Here is a 14863-nt window from a genome sequence, read left to right on the forward strand (position 1 = left end):
GTGGTTGAGAGCGTACGATGTATCGAGCGGGAGTTTTTAAATTTTTGAACGAGTGCTGAAGCGTGCACCGTGCAGGTATGATTTGTTGGCACGGAGTGCGTTGAAAAAGTGCTAGTCTTTTTTCAATTTTACTCAATATTATTGATAAATATGTATTATCAAAATGAGCATGGTATAAAAAAATCGTTCATTTTATTCGTTTACTATCCGAATATTCGACACTGAAGGAGTGGCCCCTACTTTAAAATTATTGACGCAGTATAAGCGAAAGGCTGATGGACGAAGCAGAGAGACATTTTTTGATCCATTTTTACACAATATTATTTCAGATGAATTTGAATTTAATCTAATAGTTTTCAAGGGAAAAATTGTAAAAAAAATTATATAACTTGAATTAATTTTTAATAACAACTGTTTTTGAAATCTTAAGTTATAACTACTTATTGTGCATTATCCAACTCACTTCATTTATAATGTTTAATTTGAAAGTCCCGTAGTATCTTTGCCAGAAACAATGCCTTAACATAACATTTGAGTTAAGAAAATTTTATTGTTATCAGTATTACATATCGTTCAGAGATACAAAACAATCGATACAATAGTACATTTTAAACAGAAGTTGAATCATATTTTTGTTTGTATTTGATTTTCGTCCATTATGAATAAAAAAAATAATTCAAATCTGAGAGCTGTTTTTTCAAAATTACTATATAAGTCCGATCATAATTGAAGAAAAACAGGTAGTTTCATTTCAACTCTCTTCTAAGGTGCAATTCTTAATTCAAGTTTGATAATATTTCAAAGGTAATATTTAATAATCTGAGTATTATAATGAAATATTTGTTGGGTGATAATTTTAATACAATAATTTTAGAAGCAATCTGCAGCCGTTTACTTGTTATTATCAAATTTAATTTAATTGATATTAAAAATTTGAATCATTTTCAACGGATAGTTTTCTTTTTAATTTCAGATGAAGATTGCAATTATATTTTTCATCGGCCTTGTAGCCTTTGCTAGCGCACAGAACGAAGGTACATATCACGTTGTAATAACTGAAAAACAATAAGAGCATTTTGTCGATACAAGAAAATTAAATGTTTTTTTTATAGGAGAGCCCGATCAATATTTACCAGAACCGACCGAAATCGATCAACCCGAACCCGTAGAGAACCAAGACAATGGTATTTCAGAAGTAGAAGATGTCATGCCGAAAAATAGTAATAATAGTGGAGGATCCAGCGAATATTGCACCGAATCAAAACTTTATCGCAATCCAGAGAATTGCGGTACTTTTTACAATTGTGGCGTTGGACATGTTCCGTATCTGATGGAATGTCCGGCTGGATTATATTTCAATGAAGAACTGAAAGTGTGCGATTGGCCACAAAATGTACAATGTTAAAAAAAAAGAAAAATTTTTTAGATATTAAATATAAACGATCGAATATATTTATGTTTTTCGTATGAAATAAAAAGGATTTTTGAATATTTACTATCCTTAATTATGTAACAAGAATTCAAAAAAAAGCTTTCATTCTATTTACACCGAAATGCCTATAAAAATCGTTGTTTATATTGATTTGTGACTTATAAATAACAATAAATAAGTAAAATATCAAGAAAAAAATAAATCAATCTTAATCCAATACTTTTCGATACCAAAATTATTCATAATATCCCCACATTTCAAAGACATTTTATAAAACAATTGTAAAGAAAAGGCAGTGATTTTTAAACGGGAATTATACATTTTTCAATTGTTTCAAATCGAGTGTAACAGTTATGAAAATACCTTCATCTTCATACAATTTTATAACACGATATTTTTGAGAACACGTGTTTTCAAAATAAAAATAAAGAAGAAAGTCGTTTAACTAAAAATTACGAAGCAACCCTTTTAACTCATTGCAGCTTAGTTTTAAAAACAACATTTAGTGCAAAATTTTTAAGTTGCAAATTATCCAGTTACTTTAATTATCCAAAAAACGTAACACAGATATGACGTTACAATAGCTTTTTACGTGGGAATAAAAGGAACTGATGTTGAAATCTTATGATTATAGGTCTTAGTTAATAACAAAAGATGTCAATCAAATTTTTAAACCACTTTGTAATTTTTTAATCAATTTTTTCATCGCGATAAAATGATAATATATGCTTTCAAGACATGAATTTCGACGGGTGCTGAGGCATCATTGACTGGACGAGACTCACGATCGAATGAAGGTGATCAAGCCAATAAACTTGATTTAGAGAGAATTTTGAATCAAGGTCTGGAGCAGCTCAAATTTCTGAAGGATCAAAAGTATCATTTTTACGTAACATTTGCATTCTTGAGGATGTACTGATCATTTCTGCATCATCTTTTGTCAAGTTACACCTAGTAATGTAAGTAATATAACGATAAGCCCCCTACTAGCCACTTGTACTAGCTAATACTTTCCTTACACGCTATATAAGAAAATATCTAACATTTGATCAAGAGGATGTCAAGACTAGAATGATGGAAAACCAACTTTTTAACTAATATTTTCAAATATGAGTTAAACAGAACCTACCTACAAAAGTATATTAAAATTTTTCACATCGAACTATTAAAAAACTATTAATTTCCTCTTTTTTATTACAAATCGTTTCAATAAAAGTCCTTAGTAATTTTAAAAAATATTTGGTATGATTTGGTATGATTTTTATAAAGGAAAGGCTCAAATAAGGCTTCAATTCTAATGGAAATTTCTAATGTCACCATCAATAACGTAAAAATCGTGTTCGGGAGTAAAAAATTTTATGAACACTGTATTATAACAGCTATCTGAAATAATGAATGAATCGAGTTAATGATCGATTGCATCAAAGTTTGTTATATTCATATTAAAACAATTTTTCAATTAAACTATCCACTCACTTGAGTTTGTACAATTACACTAAAAATTGCAGTGGCAATTTATATATAACATGATAAGTCCTAATTCATTTACATCAAGATTTACTTGATGCAGAAAAAGGCTTTTTATAATAAGTACATTTTCAAATCTAAAATGGCATTTTAATGTCCGTGCACTATAAAATACATTTTTTCGATGCGATACTCGCATATAATCGTTACTTGAAGCGTAAGATTTGAATTATTTTGCTTGTAAAAGTAAATTTTTCATCATTTTCAAATCAACTGTAACAAATCGATTGCATTTTTGGTAAACTATAATTACATGTTATAACTTTTTGAAACCAAAATTTTATTTGATCGGCTGATACCAGAAGCTTTAATAATACTTTCGTTGGTGGAAGTTTTACAAAATAAAAAATATTTTTACGATGTAAATTAGTCATATAATTTCGGGGAATTCCTCGATTAAATTAGTCAAGTCAAATCGAAAAGAGACCTCCCGATTTTTAATAATAATTATGTTCAATAACCACTGTTCCTAAAATTCGAAGTTGTAACTACTCATTGTTAATTATCCAACTCACTTCATTAGCAATATATAAATTACAAAACTCTTAGCATCTCTGCTAGAAACAATGACTTTATATCACATTTGCGTCAACAAGACTTTATTGCAATCAGAGTGAAATAACCTTCGGACATACGAAACAATGGATAAAATGATAAATTTGGTTTAAAAAATGCATGATGTTTATGTTTATGTTTATCTTCATTAAGCACGAATAAAATACAATAAATTTTAATATAAACGCTGTGTTTCCAAAAATACTATATAAATTCAATAAAAATTAAGCGAAAGTAGGTAGTTCCATTTCACCTCTCATTGCAAACTACAAGTGAAATTGATCGTCTTCGTTCGAAGGTAAAATTTGATAATTTGAGTTACGTATTAGTATATTATGACACGTGTGACTTGTGTAGCCCATTACTGCACACTACTGTGCAATAATGAGCAGCTCAAGTCTCTTCAAAACGTGCCTTAGATGTGAATTTAAATAATAATACTATATTATGCAGTGGGTGTCTATATGCTTTTCTACAAAATGAGGGGTAGCAGCATGAGCTGAAGGAGAGTACTGAAACCAGTTTTGTTTGAAAAAGCTTATTCACACTAATTGCGCACAATATTTTATAGCACAAAACCCTAAAAATAGCAGCAGAATAGCGATTTTTAGGTTTGAGTGCTATGAATAATATTAATGCTTAGAGTGATATTTTTTCAACGCATTAGTTTTAGAAACAATACTAAAACCATATACAAATTTTTATTTAATATTCTGTGCATATTTAATTGCAGATGAAGGTCGCAACGATATTATTCATTGGCTTTTTAGCTGTTGCCAATGCGGCAAATGAAAGTAAGTATATAATATTTAAAATAAAATTTTCTCTTGAAGTAACGCTTATTATTAACCATAAACTTTTATCAATAGAAAAAGTTGTGTGCTATTTTACCGATTGGAGTATTCAGCAATTTCCTCCCCAAAATGTCGATGCAAATCTCTGCACCCATATAATATACGCCTTCGTGGTACCAGATGGCAATGGTGGCGTTAGTGCACCGAAAAGAGACGTAGTTGACGGGCTCAATTCATTAAGACTTAAAAATCCTGATTTAAAAGTCATGGTTGCCATTGGCGGAGACGGTCTATCACATCTTTTTTCTCCCTCTGTAAGAACACCTGATATGATTCAACGCTTCGTCAACAATATTTATAATTTGGTTAAACAATACGGATTCGATGGGATTGATCTGGATTGGGAATATCCAAGTCAATCTGATAGAGATAATTTCTCACAGTTGGTTAGAAAATTGAAAGAGCGTCTTAATCCAGAAAATTTATTGCTCAGTGCTGCCGTATATCCAGTTAATCTTGAAAGGGGCAATGGATACAATATTCCAGAAATTTCAAGATATTTTGATTTTATTAACCTTATGACCTATGATTTGCGCGGAGCTTGGGCACCTGCTACTGAAATTAATGCTCCTCTCTATGACGGAGCTAGTGAAGTCACTGTGGTATGTATAGTCCTTGTAAACGCAGAAAAAGTAAAAAATGTTATTTTTAATGATAAATGATTATTAAGTTAAATTATACGATTAAATCAATTTAGGATGGATCTGTTCGACATTGGTTGAACAGCGGAGCACCAGCTGAGAAACTCATACTTGGTGTGCCCTTTTATGGTCGAACTTTTACCACGAATGGTCAGTCTAAAGGAGTTGGCACTCCAGGACAAGGTAAAGGTAGACCAGGTCCTATTTCACGGCAAGAAGGCATTCTCAATTACAATGAAATTTGTAGCAATATAAAGAATGACCATTGGGAGGAATTCTTCGAAGAATCACAGAAAGTACCATATGCCGTGAAAGGCAACCAGTGGGTTGGTTATGACAACGCAAGGTATTGATGACTAAATAGAGGAATGAAACAATTATCATTTGACTGTTATTATAAACTACGATAACTATTTTAGATCCATCAATGAAAAAGTTAACTATGCTCAAAAAAATGGACTCGGAGGAATGATGGTCTGGGCAATTCATCAGGATGATATTCAAGGAGTTTGCGGAGAAAAGAATATTCTGCTGAAGGCTGTTAATAACATACGTGGATCTGCCAGTTCGGGAGGTAGAGTTCCACCTGTCAAGTCACCAAGAACTGGCAAAAATATTAGACCGACACCAGGGGGTAATCAATACCCGCCGAATACGAGACCTAATAACAACAACAACAATGGAGTGAGGCCAAACTACAACCCAGGAAATCCATGGCTGCGGCCCAATCAAAACAATGGAGGCATTCAAAATCCAAGTGCTCCAATTAATGGAGTGAGGCCAAACTATAACCCTGGAAATCCATGGCTGTCGTCCAATCAAAACAACGGAAGATCCAATCCAAATAACGGAGCAAGGCCAAACTATAACCCTGGAAATCCATGGCTGTCATCCAATCAAAACAACGGAGCATTCAAACGAAAACCTGCTCAAAATAATGGAAACAGACAGAGTTCGAACGTTTGCGTGCAGGAGGGACTAGTTCGCGATCCAGCCAGCTGCAGCAACTATTACCAGTGCGTGTCCAACGGAAGTGGTTTCACGCCTTATCGTCAAAGCTGCGCTCCTGGTACACTTTTCGATGCCAGTATTCAAGGATGCAACTGGGCACAAGCCGTGAGATGTTGAAGAATTTAGTTGATAAGTTGAATGATGACAACGAAATTTTCACATAAAAGTATTAAGAGTAATTGAAAAATTTATGAATAAACATATATAAAATAGTAATTTTCGATACAAGTGCCATAAGTAACACTTTTTGGCACGGCGTAGTTTAGGGACCGAGCGCAGCGAGGGTCCTAATAGCTGGGCCGAAAAGTGTCCCCTATGGCCCGAGTATCGAACAACATTTTATAGTACTGTGCAAAGTTCACATTTATGCCCCCTTTTCCGAGCCATGAGTCGCACTTTCTGGTAGCGCGAAGTGAGGTTAGCGCACGAGCGTATGCGAGTGTGATGCGAACGCAGCGGTGCCAGAATGTGCGACTTATGCCACCGAAAAGCGTGCCATAGATGTGAACTTATGCCACGCAGTGCTATAAATTAATTTTTATGAACTACTATATACTAACTATGATTTTATAAATTATTAATCATTTGTAAAATTATTATATTGCTAAGAATATATATGAAAGGTAAATTGAAAATTGATCGAAATTAATACCATTTTTAAATTAAATGAAACAAATCATTCAATGACTAAAGCTCATTATTATGTAATAAAACGCTATTGAAACATGAATTTCGAAGGATGCTGAGACATTATTGAGTGAACGATATGTATGATTGCATGATAGTGATCAAGCTAATAAACTTTATTTGGAGAGAATTTTGAATGAAGGGTTGGAGCAGCTCAAATTTTTCAAGAATCAAAAGTATCAATTTTACGTAATTTTTTCATTCTTGAAGATCTACTGTTCCTGTCTGCATCATCTTTTATAAAGTTAAATCAAGTAAACTGAGCAGCATAAAATAGTAGTATTGTGTAAAAATTGTATCGTTTCATTCGTTAAATAAGCTAAAATAGATTGAATAGTTTTTTCTTTTAAATTGCGTAAAATTAAGCTGCTGAAGCATATTACTTTTGAACATTTGAGTTTGGCATAGAAACACTTAAACAAATATCTATCTAATGAGGAAAGACATTTCTTTTGAATCACCTTTAAATTCAAAATAAATTGAGTAAATACAGGCCCCTGAGGTAAAATTTAACTATTTCAGTAATGTGCTAGCAAATTATCACGTCACGGAGCAATAATAAGCAGCGTGATTCATATCAAAACGTGTCTACAAACTTGAGCCACGTAAGGATATAAAAAATATCAATTCTTAAAGTTACATTTTTCAACGCGTTAGTTTTAGAAACAAAACTATCTACAGTCTCGTACGAGTTCTTATTTAATATTTTGAATTTTTGATTGAATAATATTCGATTGCAGATGAATATCGCAACGATATTATTTATTGGCTTTTTAGCCTTTGTTTATGCGGCAAATGAAAGTGAGTATATAATTTTTAAAATAAAATTTTTCATCTATCACATTTAGCAATTAATATAATTTTTTTTCAATAGAAAAAGTTGTATGTTACTATGGCGATTGGTCTGCCACGCAACTACCTCCCCAAAATATTGATCCAAATCTCTGCACGCATATAATATTCTCTTTCGTGGCACCAGATGGGAACGGTGGAGTTAGTGCACCAAACAAAAATATGCTTGATGAACTCCGCTCATTAAAGAATAAAAATCCAAATTTGAAAATTATGGTTGCCGTGGGTGGAGCCTCTACATCAGGATCTTTTTCTCCCTCCGTTAGTAGCCCTGATGTGCTACAACGCTTCGTCGACAATCTTTATAATTTGGTTAAGCAATACGGACTCGATGGTATTGATCTGGATTGGGAGTATCCAAGTCAAGCAGAGAAAGAAAATTTCTCACAATTGACCAGAAAATTGAAAGAGCGTCTTAGTCAAGATAATTTATTGCTCAGTGCTGCGGTATATTCAGTTAATCTGGAACATGGCCGTGGATACGACATTCCAGAAATTTCGAAAAATTTAGATTTTATCAATCTTATGACATATGATTTGCGTGGAGCTTGGGCACCTGCTACGGAAATTAATGCTCCTCTCTATGACGGATCCAGTGAAATCACCGTGGTATGTATAATTTTTGTAAATAAGAAAAAGTCAAAAATGTTATTTTTAATTTTAATGATTACCAAATTATATTATACGATTCAATAAATTTAGGATGGATCTGTTCGATATTGGTTGAAAAGTGGAGCACCAGCTGAAAAACTTATACTTGGTATACCCTTTTATGGTCGCGCTTTTACCACGAATGGTCAATCTAAAGGAGTCGGCACTCCAGCAAGTGGTCCGGGTGCTCCAGGTCCAATTTCACAGGAAGGAGGAGTTCTCAATTACAATGAAATTTGTAGCAATATAAAGAATGACCATTGGGAGGAATTCTTCGAAGAATCACAGAAAGTACCATATGCCGTGAAAGGCAACCAGTGGGTTGGTTACGACAACCCAAGGTATTAATCAGTAAATCGAGTAAAGAAAATTTTTTTATAAAACTAAACAACTACTACTATTATTTTAGATCTATTAATGAAAAAGTCAACTATGCCCAAAAAAATGGACTCGGAGGAATGATGGTCTGGGCTATTCATCAGGATGACGTTCAAGGTGTTTGCGGAGAAAAAAATGCTCTGCTCAAAGCTGTAAATAACATACATGGATCTTCGGGAGGTGGAGTTTCTCCTCCTGGCCAGCAACCAGTAATTGATAATAATATTAGACCACCGCAAGGGGGTAATCAAAACCCGCCAAATGCGATACCTCAAGACAATAACAACTACAACAACAATGAAGTGAGGCCAAACGATGTAGGGTACAATCAAAATTACGAAGCGAGCCCAAACTACAACCTTGGAAATCCAGGACAGCCGTCTAATCAAAACAATATAGCATCCCCTGATCAAAATAACGTAGCACCCCCCAATCAAAACAATGCAGCACCTCCTAATCAAAACAACGGAGTATTCAAACGAATGCCCGCTCAAAATAACGGAAACAGTCCGAGTTCGAACGTCTGCGTGCAGGAAGGACTGGTTCGCGATCCAGCCAGCTGCGGCACTTATTACCAGTGCGTGTCCAACGGAAGCGGTGGCTTCGTGTCTTATAAAATGAACTGCGCTCCTGGTACACTTTTCGATGCCAGCATTCAAGGATGCAATTGGGCACAATCGGTGCAATGCTAAAGAAGACATAGACAAGGTGATAAATACGACGTATCTGGTTTTTAATTTTTATGTAACTATAAATCATTTTTAGAATTATTTTAATGTTGAGAATAAAAAATAAATGTACACGAAATTTAGTTGAAAATATAATAAATTATTTCTCCTGCCGTTTAATCATATGTAAAATTATTAATTTACTCATCTTTGTTACATTCAATTAAAAAAAGTAAATTAAAGTTTAATCGAAATCAGCGCCACTTTTAAATTAAATATAAAACATATTATTCAGTGATTATAATACAAAATTATGTAATAATACATAAGTATTCACCTATAAATTTTCAGTTAAAATTACATGATATTGTTTTCAAAGAAACATATTGATGAAAAAATATTTCAAAATATTTCTGATGTTTCGATTCACTTCAATTCAATTGACTTCTCTATTATTTTTATTATTTTGACGAATTAAATATTCTTATGAAAATTACTTGATTTTTACTTTCTACAAGTAGTTTCATCGATTCATCTAATACAAATTTACTTCACCCTTCCAACAATCGTCAGTAGTAGGATACTACCTGCAGATTCTTATCATACTGATTTCGATCCCAACTATCTTCATTCTTTTTTCAATTACTTAAAAGTATGTAAATCTTAATCCCAACTTTCCATCTCTATTGCTTCATCTTTATGATAATATGAACTTGATGTGAATTTATCCATCTTTTAGCTACGAATCATTTTCTATCACTGTCCGCGTCTCATTATCATTGATTTCACAGACATCATCCAAAGGAACTACCTCTTTCTTCACAACAGTCGTGCTTTTTTCACTCTGATTCGCGACGTTCAACACAGATGATTCGTTTTCGGATTCCCGCGTACTCGAATCCTCTTTTTCGGACGCTACAGGTTCAACTTTCACTTTCTTCAAAAAAATCAACCTTCCTTCACTCCGATTCGTGACGTTCGACGACGTCGAATCCCCTTTTTCAAACCCCGCGAATTGACCTGGCTCTACGAATTTAGTCGGGGCTCTTTTCACGGTACGGACTTTCTTTTTGATGCTCTGAGCCTCTCGCATCTGTAAAAGTCTTAAATTATTTTTTTTCGTCCTTTCCGCCATTCGTTTGCGCTCCGCCACATCGGGAGGAAACAGAATCAGCGGTTTCGAGTGCAATCCGTTGCGCGAGTCAACGAAGTGTAATTCGTCCGCCTCCCCGCGCACTCGTACAATGACGAAGATCGCCTCTTTCGCCTCGTAATCTTTTCCCTCGTACTCGTACGTCTCCCGAGAAGTCAACTTTTTCTCGAAAACCCTTGCTTCGAGCCGCTTCTTCACTTGAAAGAGGTCGAGCATTTTCACCAGCTCGTACGAGTACTGCGGTTCGACGATGACGTAGCCGAAGTAAAGCAGATTACACAGCGACTTCATGAGCTCGTAATTGATGCCCACGACGTCAATGTGAGTCGCGCCGCTGAACGTCTTGAAAAGTTTGTCGAAAAAGTCGCTGCATTTCTGCAGGACGCGCCTGTGGCAGGGAATGCTTCGATCGTCGAATTGAAAGAAAACGTCGTGATCCGGGCTGTTTCGCAGCTCCAACTGAGTCGGATAATCGTCCACTTTGAACACCTCCAGGCAGACCATCGTCCTGGGGCTCGATTCGCCTGAGCTGAGGGTGGCGCCGCTGTTATCTGAAACAACGATCGAAAGAGTTAAAGATGAGAAGCGTTTTATAGAATTATGTTATCCTTGCATCTTACCAGTTGCATCGTCATCCATTATGAGACGAAAATGAGACAAGTTTTGGATTTACAGGAAGAAGGATGTTTGGTCGATTATTAATGACTGTTGGCTGCTGGCGTCGGTGAGTCTATTATGTCATGTATACCTTGTAACGTCGACCGATGAAATATATAATAAACAAAAGCGACAGTTGACGTGAGTTTGACTACGATTGTACACAAAGTGTGAGCGAGGCGAAAATAAAGATCGATAGTTGATAAGTATCGAGTGAAAGCTAGGAAATAAATTAGTTGTATCGAATGATAATTTTTTATTGGATAATTATGGTGACAACGATTGATCATTTTGAAAAAATTAGATTTTAACGATGATATAGTTTCGGCTAAGTTGTACAAAAATGTATGGAAACTCGATCACAAATAAACTCAACATCTACCGCTAGATGGCAAGTACCCTTGATCTGTAAATCTGTATATGGCAAAGTCAAAATAATCGTATAAGTGAACCATACTCAGCTTTTCCACAGAGAGTTCCTAGTTTCTTCATCTGTATTGATAAATTTTCAGTCTCGTCATGTGTTTGATTCTCGTTTTCCATTTTAACAACTCGTTGAAAATTGATACGCTCAGAAGCATTTTCGGTATTGAATTTCATATCAGGTTTATGATCTTCACATTCAAAATCTGTAAATTTTTCTTCATCCAACGTCTCTGTTTGAGCGACGTTGGTTTGTCTGAAATGAAAATATTAGGTTAGTTTGTAATAACAAATGAACAGAACATAATCAAAAATCATTGAATTCACAGATGATTTACAACCCTAGTAGAAATTTAACCTTTCAGAACGTCAATGAAACGTTTTCTTGACCATTAAATGACCAATTCAGGGAGTTGGCAATAAATAGTCCAAAAATCGTTTCATTAATGCCGAAAAATGTTCGATTTCTACCAGAGAATGAGTGAAATTTTCAACTCTTTTGTCTTTGTGAAAATCTAGTATTTCCGAATACGAGATGCATTCTAATATTACTTCACTATTGCGTCTATTTTCTAAAAAACAAATATACTCCGCATTAGGAAAAAAGGAGGAGCATTATTAACATCACGCATCGCGGAGTAGAATGAAATTCGATTTTATCGCAACTGCAGCCCGGGGATTAGAAAAAGGCTCGGGCACAGTAGCGCGAATAAGGTGGAAATGAAACAGCACAAGCCGCAGCAACGATCAAGCCCGGATATATCGGTGTATGAATAAAGAAACAAAAGGTGGCGGCTCGGCTCGGCTCTCGACTCGAGCCGCGAATGAAAGGCCACAAAAACGGAGAGAAGATGCGAACGAACGATAGAAAGGAAAGGTATAAAAAAGACGCATTGTGTATCGGTTATATACCTGTGTACGTTACGGGCGGCAAAAATAAAAAGAAGAAGAAGCGCACAAATCGAGAAAATATATTATACAGGGTGTGTGAGAGAGAGAGGGTGGCTGCTGCTATTGCTGCACACATATCGCTCGAGCGAGCTTGGGGTTTTTCAAATCTATATACAGCGTGTGTATGAGTGTGCGAGAGAGAGAGAGAGAGAAAGATCGAAGCCCGCCGCCGCCGCCACGCCTTTCGATGCGCTCGCTCGGATATCGCTGTATCGCGATTCTATATAACTACTACTGCTATACGTAGGTGCTGCTGCTGTATATATATAAGTGATTTGAGGAAGCGAATTCACGCCACGCGCTCGCTGCACAAAAGGGGGAGGATTATTTTTTACCGCGGAGGGCGGGATCGAGCTTTTGCACGATGGTACGGCAGAGAGAGAGAGAGAAAGAGAAAAAATCGCAGCAACCTCTGCGTGTGCAAGCTCAAGCAAAACAAGACTCGACTTTGTGTATAGGTATATATATATCCGATATATGGATACTTTCGCGCCCACCCCCCTCGCATAGCTATATCCGTCTGTATAGGTGGCAACGAAAAAAAAAATAAATAAAAGGAAGAAGCATTTTCGCGCGAGAGAGCGTCGATCCGCCACAAAGAGGAGCCAAGAGAGCGAGAAAACGAGAGCGAGCGTACGTGAAAATATAGCACACCCGCCGCAAACTTATTTAACGAGCTGATACAAACTATACGCGTGTGTGTATGGTGCGCGATGCGGCGATATATAACGCGACGCGAAGCTCATCGCGCGCGTTTCGATTCTTCTCTCCCGTGCCTTTTTTTCTTTTTTTTTTTTACTCTATTATTTTTTGTCAAGTATAGAATAATATATATCCATTGCACCGCTGACGCCACCGATGAGTCGTCGTCGCGTGGGTGGGCGCGTTGAAATGTAAAAATACGAACGAACGAACGAACGAACGAAAAAAAATCAAAGTTTTACGCGACGACGACGAGTACGAGGACGAAGTGAAAGACTAATTATTCGGCTTCGGTAACTGCGGGTATAATTGAAGTGAGCGAGAGCTATGAATATCGCTCGGCCGAGCGTGCGCGAACGCGTCTATATATAATACAATACTCACGCACACACATACACACTGGAGCGAGTGTGACAGGCGCTGAGAGCGTGAGAAAGACAATAACAAAAAGGGAGAGGGACGCGTGGGCAAATATTCTTTTAATCAGGAAAGTATTAAAGCGCGTCGACCTATACGCGCGATATATCGCATGCGCGCGGATATGTATTATGTATTTTTTATATGCACAATCGTGGCCACAGGGTTTCGAGTTTTTAATTGCATATTATCATTATTGTGGCCGAGAGAGGCTTGCGATCCGGTAATTTTTTTGCTTTTTTTTTTCATCTTGTGCGTCGAGCTGCGCCGCGCGATCGATGAATGCGAAATTATAAAATGCAGCGCTTTAACCGCTTATATGCGTACGTATCTCGCATCTTTTTTCGAATTATCCATTTTTACACTACATGTTGCTTAGATAATCGATATTCGGGTGTGAATTTATCATTTTCTATGTTTTATACAATAATTTCGACATTGCCACTTGCAGATTTACGGATATAAGGTACTCGCCATCTAGCGGTGGAGACTCGAAGCGGTTTAAAATTGGTCTAAATTTTTTGAACTGTCATTTAAAATCAATTTAAAATGCGCTCAACATTGGTTACATAATTTTCAGATAATTGCCAAGAACGAACGAATGTACGATTTTATTTTAAACAAAATTCTAAATCGTCATTATTGTGTTCGCACATTAGGCCATTATCATATTGTTGAACATTTCGACCGAGCTAGCTCGAGTGTGAAAAAAGCTCACTCAAACCTATATACACGACACATGAAATACTCTCGTGTGTGTATGTATGTGCCAAGCACGATGCGAGCAATTGGTTATACCTAAGGAGCTTTTTTCCTCGCTCGCTCGTCTGTGTTTATAAAGAATCAAGGCGCGTACACACGTAGGTACGCCTGCCTCGCTCCTCACTCACTCACACACACATGCACACATACGCATGTAGCTCAGACTCTCGAGGTGCGGGTCTTTTAATAAAAGATGTGCTCCGAGATAGCGCCATTACCCCGGATTGCATTATTCACCGGGGTTAGAGCAACTTTGTGCTTCCGCCGCCGCCGCCGCTGTTCCTTCTCGCTCTCTCTCTCTCTCTCTCTCACTCTCGTAGGCGTGTCATCGCTTTCCTCCCTTCTCCTTACATTATATAAGATATACTAGACTAGGCAGCACTCAACGCCGTCGTTGCCGCCGCCGACGCTCGCCTCTCTCTCGCTCGCAGCGAGCGGAGCTTCTGCTGCTGCTGCTGCTGCTCAGAGCTATAGCTGTATTATATGGTTAAGACGCATACTTTTTCAAGCGCGAGAAAGTGAGCAAACTCGAAAAGCTGCCG

General features: G+C 36.4%; 2 protein-coding genes across 2 annotated transcripts; one reads left to right on the forward strand and one right to left on the reverse strand.

Moving 5' to 3' along the window:
• Nucleotides 1-163: 163 nt before the first annotated feature.
• LOC106649098 (chitinase-3-like protein 1) lies at nucleotides 164-9303 on the forward strand. Its single transcript, XM_023458167.1, has 7 exons — nucleotides 164-172; nucleotides 974-1034; nucleotides 1113-1372; nucleotides 4248-4308; nucleotides 7582-8168; nucleotides 8262-8551; nucleotides 8620-9303. The coding sequence occupies exons 1-7, from the start codon at nucleotides 164-166 to the stop codon at nucleotides 9278-9280; spliced, it is 1929 nt and encodes a 642-aa protein (XP_023313935.1). The 3' UTR covers nucleotides 9281-9303.
• Nucleotides 9304-9527: 224 nt separating this feature from the next.
• Nucleotides 9528-11220, reverse strand: LOC106649225. The gene is made up of 2 exons (XM_014366525.2): nucleotides 11030-11220; nucleotides 9528-10960 (listed from the first exon to the last, which is right to left on the reverse strand). Exons 1-2 carry the CDS (start codon nucleotides 11046-11048, stop codon nucleotides 9996-9998), a joined length of 984 nt encoding a protein of 327 aa, XP_014222011.1. The 5' UTR covers nucleotides 11049-11220; the 3' UTR covers nucleotides 9528-9995.
• Between the last annotated feature and the right edge of the window lie 3643 nt (nucleotides 11221-14863).

The sequence above is a fragment of the Trichogramma pretiosum genome, unplaced genomic scaffold, assembly GCF_000599845.2.
Source record: "Trichogramma pretiosum strain Unisexual culture from Peru unplaced genomic scaffold, Tpre_2.0 scaffold17, whole genome shotgun sequence".
Taxonomy (NCBI): domain Eukaryota; kingdom Metazoa; phylum Arthropoda; class Insecta; order Hymenoptera; family Trichogrammatidae; genus Trichogramma; species Trichogramma pretiosum.

Excerpts from the sequence above, each read along its gene's own strand:
- LOC106649098 (XM_023458167.1), top strand. Across the intron at positions 1,373-4,247 it reads ATTTCAATGAAGAACTGAAA|ATGAAGGTCGCAACGATATT; the intron begins GTGTGCGATTGG and ends ATTTAATTGCAG. Across the intron at positions 8,169-8,261 it reads GATCCAGTGAAATCACCGTG|GATGGATCTGTTCGATATTG; the intron begins GTATGTATAATT and ends CAATAAATTTAG.